This window comes from Salvelinus sp. IW2-2015, linkage group LG9 (genome assembly GCF_002910315.2).
Source record: "Salvelinus sp. IW2-2015 linkage group LG9, ASM291031v2, whole genome shotgun sequence".
Classification (NCBI taxonomy): Eukaryota; Metazoa; Chordata; class Actinopteri; order Salmoniformes; family Salmonidae; genus Salvelinus; species Salvelinus sp. IW2-2015.
Genome location: NC_036849.1, coordinates 31941202 through 31957384, shown reverse-complemented (window position 1 = coordinate 31957384; position 16183 = coordinate 31941202). Strand labels below are relative to the sequence as shown.

Below are 16183 nucleotides of genomic sequence, written 5' to 3'. Positions count from 1 at the left end.
CACACACACACACACACACACACACACACACACACACACACACACACAGTCTCTGCTGCCAGAGCTCCACTTACAGCTCAAGCCTCTCAAATCTGTTTTTCTTGTTGAGATCAGCACACGGTTTAACGCCACACAGCTGCAACTGGAGAGAGGCGAGAGGAGAGAGGAGAGGAGAGAGGAGAAGAGGAGCAAGAACCTGCGTTTTGAACTTCTCCCGGAGGTTCACCCTCCTTTAATCTTTTGGAGTTTGTTCTTAGTACCATTCAAAGAAAAGGAGAATCTGAGTTCACGTGACATAATCTTAGTGAATGGGTTGCCATGTTAACTGACACGGGTAGCCTGACCCGGGAAAACTGGATGTTGAATAGAGGAAGAGCCTCGGTGGTAGCAAGCAAGCGAAAGTAACGGGAACTCACGGGAGTAGAGAGGGAACAAGAGAGGAGGGAGTGGAGGAGCACGGTGGAAGTCCAGAATGGAGGACGGATTTTCCAGCTACAGCAGCCTCTATGACACCTCTTCGCTGCTGCAGTTCTGTAACGGTAAACTCATCTCCTTCTGGTCAACAATCTGCCTGTGTGCTTAACATGAGATGTCACCACTGCCTGTTTAAACTTAACATCGAAGAAATAGTCCCTGCCGGCAGGGCTGTTATTGCAAGTGTGAGGCTATTATAGAGCTCAAACTCGACTTAAGGCTTTGATGAAAGTGAATGTTTATCCTTGGTGTTGAGTAGATGCTGTCTTATGTGGAAGACATAGATGGGATTGTAGGCTATAACATGAACCGAATTCAGACATAGCTGGGAACAATATTACAATTTAGAGTTTAACCATGCAGAGATGGGAAAAATATATATAATTCAAAACCTTCTGAGGAAATGTTTCTGCCAAGAATCTGGGTCGAAGGATTGTCAACACCCTCTGCAAAAATGTCAACCGGCAAGAAAAAAAAGCTAAACATATGGATGAGGAAAAGGAAAAGGGATATAAACAAATGTCTGATCTTACACCGCTGGTTTCCATTTCAGTTTTAGTCTGTGGCTCTTGTGGTCTTATAAAGCATTGTGATGTGCTGATTGTCATCAGCTTGTATACTGGACAGTTCAAGTGTGATGACGGCTGGAGACCGGAAGTGGAATTGGGGTTGCAGGTTATTAGTAGAGTGTGTGAAGGTGCATGACACATCACTTTGTCACAACCAATCAATCTCTCTTATCAACACAGCCTGACGTCTGCCCAGATACAGGAGACACTGTCTGACATACTTACTTAGAGCTCTGCTGAGCCAAAGGGAGTAGGTTGCCTCTAGACGCTGGTCTTGTTTTAATTTTACATTTCGCCCACTAATGGCTAAGGTTAGGATTTGGATAGGGAAACTGATCCTAGATCTGAACCCTGGAGCAAAATAAACAGAATACTCAAACATCATCGAAGGATGTGGTTGGTTAATGAGTTCTAGAAGGTTGACGTTATAGAACTTATTTACCATCGTTGGGAAATGATTCTGATAGTGTGCTGTGTGGTGTGCAGGACTTGATCATGTCAAAGAGTAACTCAGGCATGCTGGGTAACCTGAAAAACAGGTGTCAAACTGGATCAAAAGAAGTAAAGCTTCCTCCTCCGAAGATGACGTCGACCTTTTACACTGTTAATAACGATCCTGTAATCTAACTGAAAGAATAAAAGTTACTGCAATGTGACATACTGTTTACTTGCTGTCACTAAAGGGTGTTTAATAATTCACACACATACAGAAGTATTGGGTCAAATTAGTACAAGAGTCAAGTCAAAATCACCTATAATGGTGTTGTCAAACACAAAAAAATATTGACTAAAGTCTGGGTTTTGAATGTTCTCAAGTCTCCCAATTGGCACAGAACCACGCCCTAGTCTGACGTGGTTGGCATTTTCTAATTTTGTAGTGGGTAATGACACTGCTGTGTGAGTGAAAAGCTTGAGAGCGCTTCAAAACACTGCCTTGCACGGTTGGTAATTACTTCAGAAAGTCCTGTTCCCTCTTTACAAGCCAGAAGACGAAACATGCCAAGCTGTTGTGAATCTGTTGCCAGGGATTTTCCAATGTTCTCTCACTGAGACTGTCATCCTGACTGAGGGGCTTGGTTCATATCAGGCGAGAGGGCCTCATTGTTCCAACTACACACTCATTGGGTAAGTGTGTAGTCTGGAGGCTCTGAGATCACCCAATGGTGCGCTGGCCAGCTGTGTGACTGCCTGTAAAAGTGATGTCACTTTGTTCTTGAACGCTTCATGTGTTAGTGATCAGCCAACCAGAATAATGGCAGGGGGGACTGGGTCAGCGACTCGGCAAACTAGAAAAGCAGGCTTTTGTCCTGAGGAGATGGGCTACTAAGGGAAATTAGCCCCATTTAGTAGTGCAGTAGTCCAATTATCAGGGAACTGTATTTCTAGAAGACGATCTACAGTATTGAATGTATCAAATCAAATCAAATTTATCCTCCACACCTCAGGAATGCCTTTAATGAAGATGGATAAAAGATGGTTTTTGTTGTTGTTGTTGCTGTTACTATCCTTGGTGTCTGACTTAATACCGACAGTGGATGAGCTGGTCCTATTCCCTTAGTGTTGTTATGAATGACCAGCCAATAGACAACGAGCTGGTAAAGCCAGAGAATTCGCTGTCTATCCCTGGCAACAAGATGGACGTTCCTTCAGATTTCACCAGACATCCTTGTCACTGCCCTACATCCCCTCTCCTCTAGGGCCTGCAGTGTTGGCACTACCCACAGCATCACCAATATCGCCAAGAGATTGGTACTTGGCACACCAACAGAGTAGCACAGTTCCCTCCCCCCTTTTGGTTTATGTAAAGCCAATAATGCAAGCACATGCAACGGGATTAGGGTTAGCAACAAACCAACAAAAACAAACAGACAAAAGGTGGAGGGCAGGTCGGGTCGAAGAAACCTGTTTGGGCTGTTAAGGCACCGTCGGGATGTCTTAATTTAACCGTCCTTCTTTTCCTCCTCTTCGGAGATGTGTTCACGGCTAATGTTCTGCGCTGTCACTTCTGTTGCACAATACAAAGCCATAAACTGCTCTGCTCCTGGGTTCTGCGGAGCGTCTTGTCTGAAACTGTAGACTTGTGTTGCTGCTGAGTGGATGTAGCTGCCCTCGCTGTTGCCAGTTCAGAAATGATACTACCTATATGTAACGGCAACCGTCTGATTGGCATGTGATGTATGAATCATCTGCTTTTATAAAACAATGTACACTACCTAGCAGTGCTAATTTTGGCGCTCTTTTTTAAATTTAGTCTAGTCTTAGTAGTTTTGACAAAAATATTAAGTCTTAGTCACATTTTTGTCATTTGAATAATGATTTGGTCTAGTCATTCTCAAAATGGCGAAAGCAGCGGGCCATTTTAGTTAACTAAATGCCCTTTCATTTGAGAGAGAGAAGCAGTGGCGCAAAAGTATTGGCAAAGTGGTATGGGATGCACCTCCATCACTATGGGATGCGCCTCCGTCACTATGGGATGCACCTCCGTCACTATTGGATGCACCTTCTTCACTATGGGATGCACCTCCGTCACTATGGGATGCACCTCCGTCACTATGGGATGCACCTCCGTCACTATGGGATGCACCTCCGTCATTATCATTGTTATCACTGTTCCCCAGACGCTACACTGATGTCCAGAAGTAGAACTAATGACTTTGAACGGGAAGCTAATAACTGTTTTGCCTAGTGACGTAGTCGAGTCACTAAATCTCGAGTCCCAAGTCCCCTTGTGCTCGATGTCTGAGTCAACGATTGTTGAGTCACGAGTTCCTATGGCTGGTCCAAGTCCCAGTGCTCGAAACCTGGTCCAAGTCCCAGTGCTCGAAACCTGGTCCAAGTGTTCAAGTCTGAGTCATTAACTCAGAATAAAGTTATTTACCCAGTCAGATACAGTGTAGTGGAAATAAATTGTTTGCTATCCCTTTTCCTTTCGTTCTGTTGCCACCAAATGTTTGCATATAGGCTTCTGGTAATGTTACCATGGCTACGTTCAGTTGAAATACATTCTCAAATGTTGCAAATGGAAATTTCCTGAATAGAGCTGACATTATTCCTTATTCATCATGTCAGAGAGGCATGTTTGTTCCACATAGCATATTTCTATCTGAACGTTCCAAAATGTTGTGTCCTGCTGAACGCATCCCCAGGTTGTTAGCTATAGCTAGCTAATGAGGTAACATGACAGAACAAGTGTGTAGCCTAAACCAATGTTTAACGGTCCGGTCCCCAAGTAGCCTAGTTTTAGAACTGCCCGCGATATGCTTCCTGGATGTAAAATGCGGCCCGCCAAAATGCACGATAGAAAGAGAAACAAAGTACCAACGGTATTATAGGTCATATCTTTTGAATGGTAAGGGCTATAATTAAGCCCAGGAAAAGAAAGAGGCTTGGCTACATTGGCTACAGAACCTGTCTATGAAATGCAATGGAGAAAGTGGGAGGGTTGAGTGACACTACAATTTTTAAAAAGACAGCCTACTTTTCCATACTTAGGGAGAGAAAAACAGAGCTAGACTATTGTTTTATTATTAAACTTAATTCTGCTATTGTTATTAATTTCGTAAAGCAGCTTGTGTTTCTCAACCAGGCAAAGGGTAGCTAACTAGAAGGCTGGTGGTGACTGGTTAGTTACGGAGAAGCAAGAGAGTTGCATGCGCGATGTGTATAATTGGAGGCGGAGCCAGAGTGAAGCCTGTCTGCCCACACTCTGTCTGCTTGCTCCCCCGCAGCTCACCAGCTGATGTAGGCTGTGTGTGCCGGGTGTGGCATATCCTTCCCACTGCTGAACAGAACAGCACTGCTCATCTGTGCTGCTAYTATTAATTGTGCTTTTCACTGAAAACCTCTCAATCTTTCCAAAAACTCTTGTCCAGTCCACTTAGTAGTCAGATTTTAGTCACAGTTTTAGTCAACTGAAATTAAAAATCTATTTTGTTTAGTTACAGTTTTTTTCTGGGCTTGTTTAGTCAGATGTAGTTGCGTCAATTGCCCCAGAAAAATATGTTTTTGTCACTATTTTTGATGATGAAATGAACACAGCCACCTGTACCTTTATCCACAGTGTGATGATAGTCTCACTGAAAGGGCTTGGTTCATGATAGTATGAAGCACCACCATGATAACATGGAGGGACTGAAAGTAAAAGTGATATATTTTCTGATTCAGTCCATAAGATCTTTGCCCACGTTTTTCAAATGTAATAACAGTATAATTCATCAATGTGTAAGTGTCCAGTAAAACAGATACACTGGACAAGTTAACAGCTGTTTCATCAAACATTGGGCAAGTCATTTCATGTTGTGTATCATACAGTACATACAGAGAGAGCATGGCCATGAGTTTCCTTTCGTCATAGCATTCTTCGTCCCACGACGACCCTTATTCACTATGAAACACAGTGTCATCAACCCACGACGACCCTTATTCACTATGGAACACAGTGTCATCAACCCACGACGACCCTTNCATCAACCCACGACGACCCTTATTCACTATGGAACACAGTGTCATCAACCCACGACGACCCTTATTCACTATGGAACACAGTGTCATCAACCCACAACGACCCTTATTCACTATGGAACACACAGAGAACAGTGTAAGGCGTGGGCTAAATATACAGTTGAAGTCGGAAGTTTACATACACTTAGGTTGGCGTCATTAGTCACTGTTTTTCAACCACTCCACAAATTTCTTGTTAACAAACTATATTTTTGGCAAGTCGGTTAGGACATCTACTTTGTGCATGACACAAGTCATTTTTCCAACAATTGTTTACAGACAGATTATTTCACTTATAATTCGCTGTATCATATTTCCAGTGGGTCAGAAGTTTACATACACTAAGTTAAGTGTCCCTTTAAACAGCTTGGAAAATTACAGAAAAGGATGTCATGGTTTTAGAAGATTCTGGTAGGTTAATTGACATAATTTGAGTCTATTGGAGGTGTACCTGTGGATGTATTTCAAAGCCTACCTTCAAGCTCAGTGCCTCTTTGCTTGACATCATGGGAAAATCAAAATTAATCAGCCAAGATCTCAGAAAGAAATTGTAGACCTCCACAAGTCTGGTTCATCCTTGGGAGCAATTTCCAAACGCCTGAAGGTACCACGTTCATCTGTACAAACAATAGTACGCAAGTATAAACACCATGGGACCATGCAGCCGTCATACCACATAGGAAGGAGATGCGTTCTGTCTCCTAGAGATGAACGTACTTTGGTGCGAAAAGTGCAAATCAATCTGAGAACAACAGCAAAGGACCTTTGGAGGAAAGAGGAAACAGTAGGAAACAGTAAAACGAGTCCTATATCGACATAACCTGAAAGGCCGCTCAGCAAGGAAGAAGCCACTGCTCCAAAACCGTCATAAAAAAGTCAGACTACGGTTTGCAACTGCACATGGGGACAAAGATCGTACTTTTTGGAGAAATGTCCTCTGGTCTGATGAAACAAAAATATAACTATTTGGTCATAATGACCATCGTTATGTTTGGAGGAAAAAGGGGGACGCTTGCAAGCCGAAGAACACCATCCCAACCGTGAAGCACGGGGGTGGCAGCATCATGTTGTGGGGGTGCTTTGCTGCAGGAGGGGCTGGTGCGATTCACAAAATAGATGGCATCATGAGGGAGGAAAATTATGTGGATATATTGAAGCAACATCTCAAGACATCAGGCAGGAAGTTAAAGCTTGGTCGCAAATGGGTCTTCCAAATGGACTAAGACCCCAAGCATACTTCCAAAGTTGTGGCAAAATGGCTTAAGGATGACACAGTCAAGGTATTGGAGTGGCCATCACAAAGCCCTGACCTCAATCCTATAGGAAATTTGTGGGCCGAACTGAAAAAGCGTGTGCGAGCAAGCAGGCCTACAAACCTGACTCAGTTACACCAGCTCTGTCAGAAGGAATGGGCCAAAATTCACCCAACTTATTGTGGGAAGCTTGTGGAAGGCTACCCGAAATTTTTGACCCAAGTTAAACAATTTAAAGGCAATGCTACCAAATACTAATTGAGTGTATGTAAACTTCTGACCCACTGGGAATGTGATGATAGAAATAAAAGCTGAAATAAATKATTCTCTCTACTATTATTCGGACATTTTACATTCTTAAAATAAAGTGCTTATCCTAACTGACCTAAAACAGGGAATTTTTTACCAGGATTAAATGTCAGGAATTGTGAAAAACAGAGTTGAAACGTATTTGGCTAAGGTGTAAACTTCCGACTTTAACTGTATGTCTGAAATACATAGTGTAGATAATGCTGCCACATTTTTCCCTCCTAATGTTCCCTTCTGTAGAAGGGAGAGTGGAAATAGCAGTGGAGTGAGTGAGTCTGTGTGGGGGGGGGGGGGAGGGGGGGGAAGTATAAGCCTCTAGCACAGTGAATGTGTAAGTTACAGACAGATAACGAGGTCGTGAAACACATGCAGGGCTAGACAACTCCTCCACACAAGCATTCCCTGAGCTGCATTTCATGCATATGAATATCAGTGGAAGAACGTGATCGAAATGCTGTGTTCTATTGGATGTGTGGAAATGTTGGTGCGAGAGGTGGGGCTACTGCTGGAGCTTTGCAGTTCACTACAGGGAGCAGGAGGGCTCAGAATTCATCAAACTTTCAGAAGCAAGATTCTGGGGTAGAAGATCTTTAGTGCTCTGGTTAACCTTGAGGAGGTATCTCCTCTTTCCTCATCAGGCACCAACAAAAAGACGGACAAGGGATCAAAACTGAGAGTGACTACCTGGACTAGAAAACTGTTTTAAAACCTTTTCTTTTCATGTAATAATGAACACAACCCTGATGTTAAACGTATTCAGCACAACTCTATGGGAAACAAAGGTGTGTTTTATAACTAAAGCTGGAGCTAACAGGATTATTCCAATCTGGTATTTGGATTTAATATGCAAATAGTTAGACCAGTAAACCAACTGTTATGTATGTTTCACTGAAACTATTATGACCGGTGGATGAATTCAATTAGTATGATCGGTGAGCACAATTATTTAATTCTCATGTAATTCTCTGTATGTGTGTATTACCCCACACCAAGGCCAGGGCCCCATCACATGTCCTGGCTTCACCTTCTAAATCAAAGCCATATTTTCATTGCCAAGTTCTAATCTTACCAGATATATTTAACCTTATGCTGGTGACAGTATCTCCCAGAGCTGAGTGGTCTGATTGGTTGATTGCTGTTATTATTATTTAACCATAAACCTTAACTAAATCTTGTAATAAATACTATGGAAATTGAGCAAGTTTAGATGACTACACTGCTTGGAGTAACACTAGATTGTAGACTGTCATGGTCAAAACATATTGATGCAGTAGTAGCTAAGATGGGGAGAAGTCTGTCTATAATAAAGCGATGCTCTACCTTCTTAACAACACTATCAACAAGGCAGGTCCTACAGGCCCTAGTTTTGTCGCACCTTGACTACTGTTCAGTCGTGTGGTCAGGTGCCACAAAAAAATAACTTAGTATAATTGCAACTGGCTCAGAACAGGGCAGCACGGCTGGCCCTTGGATGTAGACAGAGAGCTAATATTAATAATATGCATGTCAATCTCTCCTGGCTGAAAGTTGTATTTATGAGAGGTATTGACATGTTGAATGCACCGAGCTGTCTGTCTAAACTACTGGCACACAGCTCGGACACCCATGCATACCCCACAAGACATGCCACAAGAGGTCTCTTCACAGTCCCCAAGTCCAGAACAGACTATGGGAGGCGCACAGTACTACATAGAGCCATGACTACATGGAATTCTATTCCACATCAGGTAACTGACACAAGCAGTAAAATTAGATTTAAAAAACAGATAAATAACACCTTATGGAACAGCGGGGACTGTGAAGCAACACAAACATTGGCACAGACACATGCATACACACACACACACACTTTGGCAGCAGCTAATGGGGATCCATAATAAATACAAATAGAAATTACAGGGAGAAATGGGAAATAAATCCAGTTTAGTAGATGGATGGCCTCTTGTGATTCCCCTTAGCTTGACGTTGTATACAGAGAAATGTATCTAGAAAACATTCAATATCCCATCTAAGGGAATAAAGAGAATGAGATCAATAAAATTCACTGTTATTTATTTTTTACCGCCTCTTTTCCTCCCCAATTTTATGATTACAATCTTGTCAATTGTGCGCCACCCTAAGGGACTCCCGGTCATGGCTGGTAATGACACAGCCTGGAATTGAACCAGGGTCTGTAGTGATGCCGCAACACTGCAATGCTGCAACGCCCCAATGAAATTCATTTTCAAAAGCATTCAAGTAGCTTTTGGCGAATCAGTCTTTCGCCTCAAATACTAGTTCCGTTTTTCTAGTTCAGTTTTACTAGTTCAGTTTTACTAGTTCAGATTTACTAGTTCAGTTTTACTAGTTCAGTTTTACTAGTTCAGTTTTTCTAGTTCAGATTTACTAGTTCAGTTTTACTAGTTCAGTTTTACTTGCTGTTCTTGTGCCCCTATAAGGATAGTTTTGTCAACAAGGTTGCATTTCTGGGCCATTCTTCTAAGCCAACTGCTTGACATATGATCAGGCCCATGCACTGTATCTGGCCTGGAATGTCCTTGACTGTCCAGTGTTTCTCTTCTCATTTGGTTTCCACACCATGTAAATCCCAACTCTTACAACAACACTGTCTGAATAAGCCCAAAGTTCCCTGCCATTTGTCATTTGTACACAAAGCCTTTGTTTGTGGGAGAAAAGGTTGACCAATCGGCCAACTGAAAAGAGCATTGRGTCAAAGGAGAGAGTAGAGCAAACCATGAGATATAGTGCTAGAGGCGTCACTACAGACCCTGGTTCGATTCCAGGCTGTATCACATCCGGCCGTGATTGGGAGTCCCATAGGGCGCCGCACAATTGGCCGAGCGTCGTTAGGGTTTGGCCGGGGTAGACTGTCATTGTAAATAACAGTTTGTTCTTAACTGACTTGCCAAGTTAAATAAAGGTTAAATAAGCTGTTTGTGTGTGTGTGTGTCTTTAATTGCCATCAGGCCTCTGCTGTACCCTCCTCCCATAGAGACTGGTGATGAGTCAGCAGAAAAAGGCTGCCTCGTTTTCTATGCAGCGTTTTGTCTGTTTTTTTTGCTGTGTTCTATGAAGGAGTGAGTAACTTACCGTAAGCTGGAGCCTGGGCGAGGCTTGGAGTGGGTGCTAGGGGATGCAGCGAGGATGAATGTAGAGAGGGGGGAGGGAGTTCTTCATCCGGCTAGAGACAGGATCCCAATATCGTGCACTGTTACCAGTCCCTGTGCGGCCATTGCAACACATGGTATCAGCTGTACCTTTTCTTTGTTAGTGTCTAGTTTTCCTAATCAACGGGACGATTTGAGCCCTGTTTAATTGGTTGGCATACAGATTAGTTTGTTTGCTTGTTGGCTTTTACACCAGTCTGATAAATGTCTCTTCTCAGATGAGGCCAGATTGCTTTTACACAGTGCCTATAAAACGTGCATTTCCTGTTAAAATCTATCCCCCCTTGAGTTTATGGTGATAACCATTGAGCAAGATGGGATCAGTATCCCCCTCCTTAATCCTCTGCCTGCATTGTGACTGTTTGCTCTTTGACAGAAGTTCTGGAGAGGAATGCTATGGTCTCCTCTGTGTTCCTCCTCTGGTCTCGTGCCACTGAGCCTGGTGGGAAATGGAGGGTCAGGGTGTGTGTGTGTATGTGTATGTGTATGTGTATGTGTATGTGTATGTGTGTGTGTGTGTGTGTGTGTGTGTGTGTGTGTGTGTGTGTGTGTGGAAAAGGAGGCTGCTGTGGTGGGTTCTGCCTCAGAGAACACTGCCAGACTGGATATCTTGACAGAACTCTGAGATCGGATGGTTAAACTATAGCCTACAGTACAGGGCTGCAGGTAGCCTAGTGGTTTTCCCATAGGGCCAGTAACTGAAAGGTTGCTAGATCAAATCCCTGAGCTGACAAGGTACAAATCTGCCGTTCTTCCCCTGAACAAGGCAGTTAACCCACTGTTCCTATGCCGTCATTGTAAATAAGAATTTGTTCTTAACTGACTTGCCTAGTTAAATAAAATATAGAGAACAGCAGTCAGTCCACCCATCTCCCCAGTGTTTGCCTCTCTCCAGGGACCTTGTACAGACAGAGCAGAGGGGGTTTGACAGAATGGGTTGAGGAGGGGACAACCTATTGTGCTCCTAGCGCTGTCTTAATATATATGCACATGCAAGGTGCACTTTGCATGCTAATGGGGTTTCCTGGCTTTGGCCTTTTGGCTACAACCGCAGGTGCTAAAATTAAGTGGTTCCAAGCCTGTCAGCCTCTCTCGGTTTTCATGTATCCCTTAGTGCTGAGCGATTAACCGAAATGTCAGATCTAAAAAAAAAAAAAAAATGTAACAACTAATTGACAGACAGTTAGATTATTTTAAATCCATTTGTTTTATCTGAATGACCATAATCCATTGCGCTGCTATTATGTCCGGTCTGTGTTTCTTTTGCGCCTGCTACGTAGCTGAAAGAAGAACGAGTGTACAAGAGACAATACATAGAGAGAAGTTTCTTCACCAGGTATCTCTACCTGAAAATACATGATCTAAGTGATCGATAGTTGGTATTCAGCAGTCATAAAAGTACTGTATGTCTTATTTACTTTGAAGAACTACTAAAATAGTGATTTTGTCAGACAGCGTAGTCAGCAGCTCTATAGAGATGAGATGATGACTTGGAATTAAATAATAAAGTTATCAAATAAAACAAATGTAATATACACAACAACTGAAATATTGAATTAAAGTAAAGTAATGTGAGTAAATGATGGTTAATAAGTAATCAGCAGTAATGGGCAGTCACTACCATCATGGGGCTTCTGTTAATAGTTTTATTCTGTGTTGTTACAGCATTCAACCCACATAATGCATAGTGCATTTAATGTATAAAAAAAWWTATTCTAAACCGAAATCGTGATTCTTTTTTTATGATCGAAATGAAACCGAACAGACCTCTAAAAGCACTAATCGCTCAGCACCAGTATCACTTCAACCAGACCTTGTAAACACCACAAAATGCTTCACTTATCTCTGTCACCTCCCCAGATTCACCAAAGTCTATCTCTGAGGTGATTTTCAAGGCTTCCTCACGTTTGTCTTGGGAGTATGGTAACACGTGACTGTCAGACCGACCGGCCCCTAATGAAACCCTAAGCCAGCAGGGTGTAAAACTGGGAGAGGGCGTGTGGGCTAATGCTGTTACATGTTGACCGCTGTTTGACCTGAGGACGGATGTGGCTGATGTCAGGAGGATTCTGGGTATTCCTCCAAGGACATGTAGTGGGGTCCCAGGGGGGCAGTTGGGCCCCTCGATTATCTAGAATCTCTTCCTCTGGTCCTCCTTTCTTTCCTTCTGTCCTCTTTTACACAGGTCATCGAAAAATGTGAGCGGTCCCTCTCTGATCCACCCCGTACTATTTATAGGACCTAAGCTCCGTCTGTTCGTTAGCCAAAGGGCGTTCGTTAGCCAAATGGGCAAACTGTAATCTGTCCATCTCATTGGCTAATACACCTCTGTCAAATGGACAAACTGTAATCTGTCCAGCTCATTGGCTAATACACCTCTGTCAAATGGACAAACTGTAATCTGTCCAGCTCATTGGCTAATACACCTCTGTCAAATGGACAGACTGTAATCTGTCCAGCTCATTGGCTAATACACCTCTGTCATTTGACCCACCACCTCACGATGACAGCTGGGTTAGATTAGATTGGATACTGCGATGTGAGTGTTTGTGCCTAATTAACGATGGGACCGGGCAGATATGTGCTGAAAGGTGGAGCATGGTGTTACCCACTAGACCAGGGATGGGTCATTATTTTTTATCTTGTTATGTCAGTCACTGATAGTCACTCAATTAGCACATGTCAGTTAACATTTTTTATATTGGTTAGTTAGTCTATCGGCCTGTTATCTAAACTTAGTAATCATGGTGGAATTACTGGCGGGGGGGGGGGGGGGGCATTGATTTCAGTCTCACTCAGATATCATATTAAAACCTGTAAACATTTTCCACCAACCATTTGGAAAAAATGTAGAATTGCAAGAAATTAGCTGTAACACAGAAAATGTTAATCTCCGCCCCATGGCAAAATGAGTAGAATTGCATTAAATTAGATTTAAACCAGCATATTTTCCTCTCCGCCTGTCACGTCCTGACCATAGTGCTTATGTGTTTTGCTTGTTTTAGTGTTGGTCAGGAAGTGAACTGGGTGGGCATTCTATGTTGTGTGTCTAGTTTGTCTGTTTCTGTGTTCGGCCTAATATGGTTCTCAATCAGAGGCAGCTGTCAATCGTTGTCCCTGATTGAGAATCATATATAGGTGGCTTGTTTTGTGTTGGGATTTTGTGGGTGGTTGTTTCCTGTGTCAGTGTTTGTGCCACACGGGACTGTGACGGTTAGTTKATTTGTTATTTTGTATAGTGTCTTGTTTTCGTGTATATTAAATCATGGAAACTTACCACGCTGCACATTGGTCCTCCGATCCTTCTCGCCTCTCCTCGTCCAAGGAGGAGGAAGAGCTAGACTGCCGTTACACCGCCCCATGGCAAAATGAGTAGAATTGTATTAAATTAGATTTAAACCAGCATATTTTCCTCTCCGCCCCATGGCAAAATGAGTAGAATTGTCATTAATAGATTTAAACCAGCATATTTTCCTCTCCGCCCCATGGCAAAATGAGTAGAATTGTATTAAATTAGATTTAAACCAGCATATTTTCCTCTCCGCCCCATGGCAAAATGAGTAGAATTGTATTAAATTAGATTTAAACCAGCATATTTTCCTCTCCGCCCCATGGCAAAATGAGTAGAATTGTATTAATTCGATTTAAACCAGCATATTTTCCTCTCCGCCCCATGGCAAAATGAGTAGAATTGTATTAAATTAGATTTAAACCAGCATATTGTCCTCTCCGCCCCATGGCAAAAATGTGTAGAATTGCACAAAATGAACTCTAAAACGTAAACATTTACTCTCCGCTGTCGGGGGGGTGCACATGTGGGTATGCAGAACAAGTGAGCAACAGTGTCCCCCTCATGATGAGTTCTGATTTTGTGTCCCCCACCCCCATCCAACGTCCCCATCCCTGCACCAGACCAACCCCAAACCACCCTACAATATGTTTTAAACTCAATTCTATCTGACATGATTCACAGCTTCTCAAATCGGGGAATGACCATTCAGACAAATTGAATCTGGAGGATGATGAATTTAGGTGTCATCCTCCAAGCCAGTCAATGAATTGTGATCTTTGTTCATGGCCTTGAGAAGAAGAAAAAAAGAGATTGGTTGAGAGAGTGAACGATTGCAGAGACTCGTGTCGGTCAGCCCACGATTTGAGCATTTTAKATTTGAGAGACAGAGTGTTTAGGTTATTAAGCCTGCCTTTTTGGAAAGCACTTTGTGCTAATCTGCTAGGCTAAGCTTTCAGGGAAGCCAGACCACCAGATGGATTTTGTGTGGAAATGGAGTCTATAGCGTGACTCACTGGTCCTGAGACATGTGACCCCTGCTGCATGTCAGTGCTTACGGTCCCGTTTTTTCACAAGTCAATTGAGCTCTATTGTTTGGCCTCTCTGGCATACTGAAGGGAAATATAATGCATATTAATCAATAGCTAGGCCTGTTAATATTTTCTCCCAGAGAGGCAACAGTCTAGAAATATGACAACATTCTGAGATAATCTTATGAAGCAACAAAGATGAGTCCTCTGTGGCGATTACTTTCCATCTGCTCCTTCATTTCTTGTTCATTTCTCATTCATTTCATCTCAATCTCATCTCAGATGCCGCCATTCCGGGCTAATATAAAGTCAAGCAGAGTGAGTCAGCATTGATAGATAACTCAGGCAGAGGAGCTGTATTTTTTATGAGATTACACGGGGATACATAGACAGAAATAGAGTCCCTCTCTGCTTTGATCATGCACCATCCACAGCAGCCACTTTTTATTCCTGTCTCCTCGATGCATCTTTAGCTATACCTGTCAGAAAAATAAAATAAAATAAATAAATTCAACTATTACCCGTCAGAGGCTGACTGAAGGTGGTGAAATGGATGGCGGGAAAGGAGGAGGTTAAGGTGCTATGTTGTTAATCATTAATGACATCAGGGGCTTGAAAAAAAGCTACTCAGAAATGTCTGTGGTAGAAAATAGAGTGCTTTACTTCCTCCTGGCTGCCTTCGGTCGAAACGCCAAGGCTCGGTTGATCAGCGAGCACTTAAAGAAGCAGACATGTGGCCCGTCACCCGTCACGACATTGGTTATTTTTGGAGAAAGGTAATCGCAGTGAGGAATATCAAGAGCCATTTGGGGGAATGTAGATGGACAGGTAGATGTGTTAGCAGAGAGGAGCGGTTATATGGATGGTTCTCTAATTGAGTCTGACACTTCTTGGGACAGCATCTATCCTGAATGGATTGGTATTGACACTGAGGTTAACCAGATAGATACAAGCCACTACACAAACGTCTCAGCTTCGAGGCAAAACAAAATGTTTTGTGCATTCTTTTTCTAACCTACAGTCCTATAACCTTCTGATCCAGTGTTTCTCAACCTTTTTGGTACCAGGCCCAGGCTCTGGCAAGCAATGGTCCTTCCTGTACCAGGGATTGACAAGCAATGGTCCTTCCTATACCAGGGATTGACAAGCAATGGTCCTTCCTATACCAGGGATTGACAAGCAATGGTCCTTCCTCCTTGTGGACAGCTAACAATGCAATTAGCACTTGAGAACCTTCTCAGGAACTGGTTTGCATCATGCCAGGAACTGGTTGGCATCATGTCAGGAACTGGTTGACATCATGTCAGGAACTGGTTGGCATCATCTCGGGAACTGGTTGGCATCATGTCGGGAACTGGTTGGCATCATCTCAGGAACTGGTTGGCATCCTCTCTGGGACAGGTTGGCATCATCTCTGGGACAGGTTGGCATCATGTCAGGAACTGGTTGGCATCATGTCAGGAACTGGTTGGCATCATGTCAGGAACTGGTTGGCATCATCTCAGGAAGTGGTTGGCATCATCTCAGGAACTGGTTGGCATCATCTCAGGAACTGGTTGGCATCATCTCAGGAACTGGTTGGCATCATCTC

At 43.0% G+C, this 16183-nt stretch overlaps 1 protein-coding gene across 3 annotated transcripts in view; it reads left to right on the top strand.

Moving 5' to 3' along the window:
* The first annotated feature begins 6 nt into the window (after nt 1-6).
* Nucleotides 7-16183, top strand: part of LOC111968953 (echinoderm microtubule-associated protein-like 1) — a 56140-nt gene continuing 39963 nt past the window's right edge. For all 3 annotated transcript variants that reach the window (XM_070445264.1, XM_023994937.2, XM_023994936.2), the window contains exon 1: nt 7-539. In XM_070445264.1, the coding sequence (XP_070301365.1) occupies nt 473-539 (67 nt within the window). In that variant the 5' untranslated portion in view covers nt 7-472. The remainder of the gene's footprint in view (nt 540-16183) is intronic.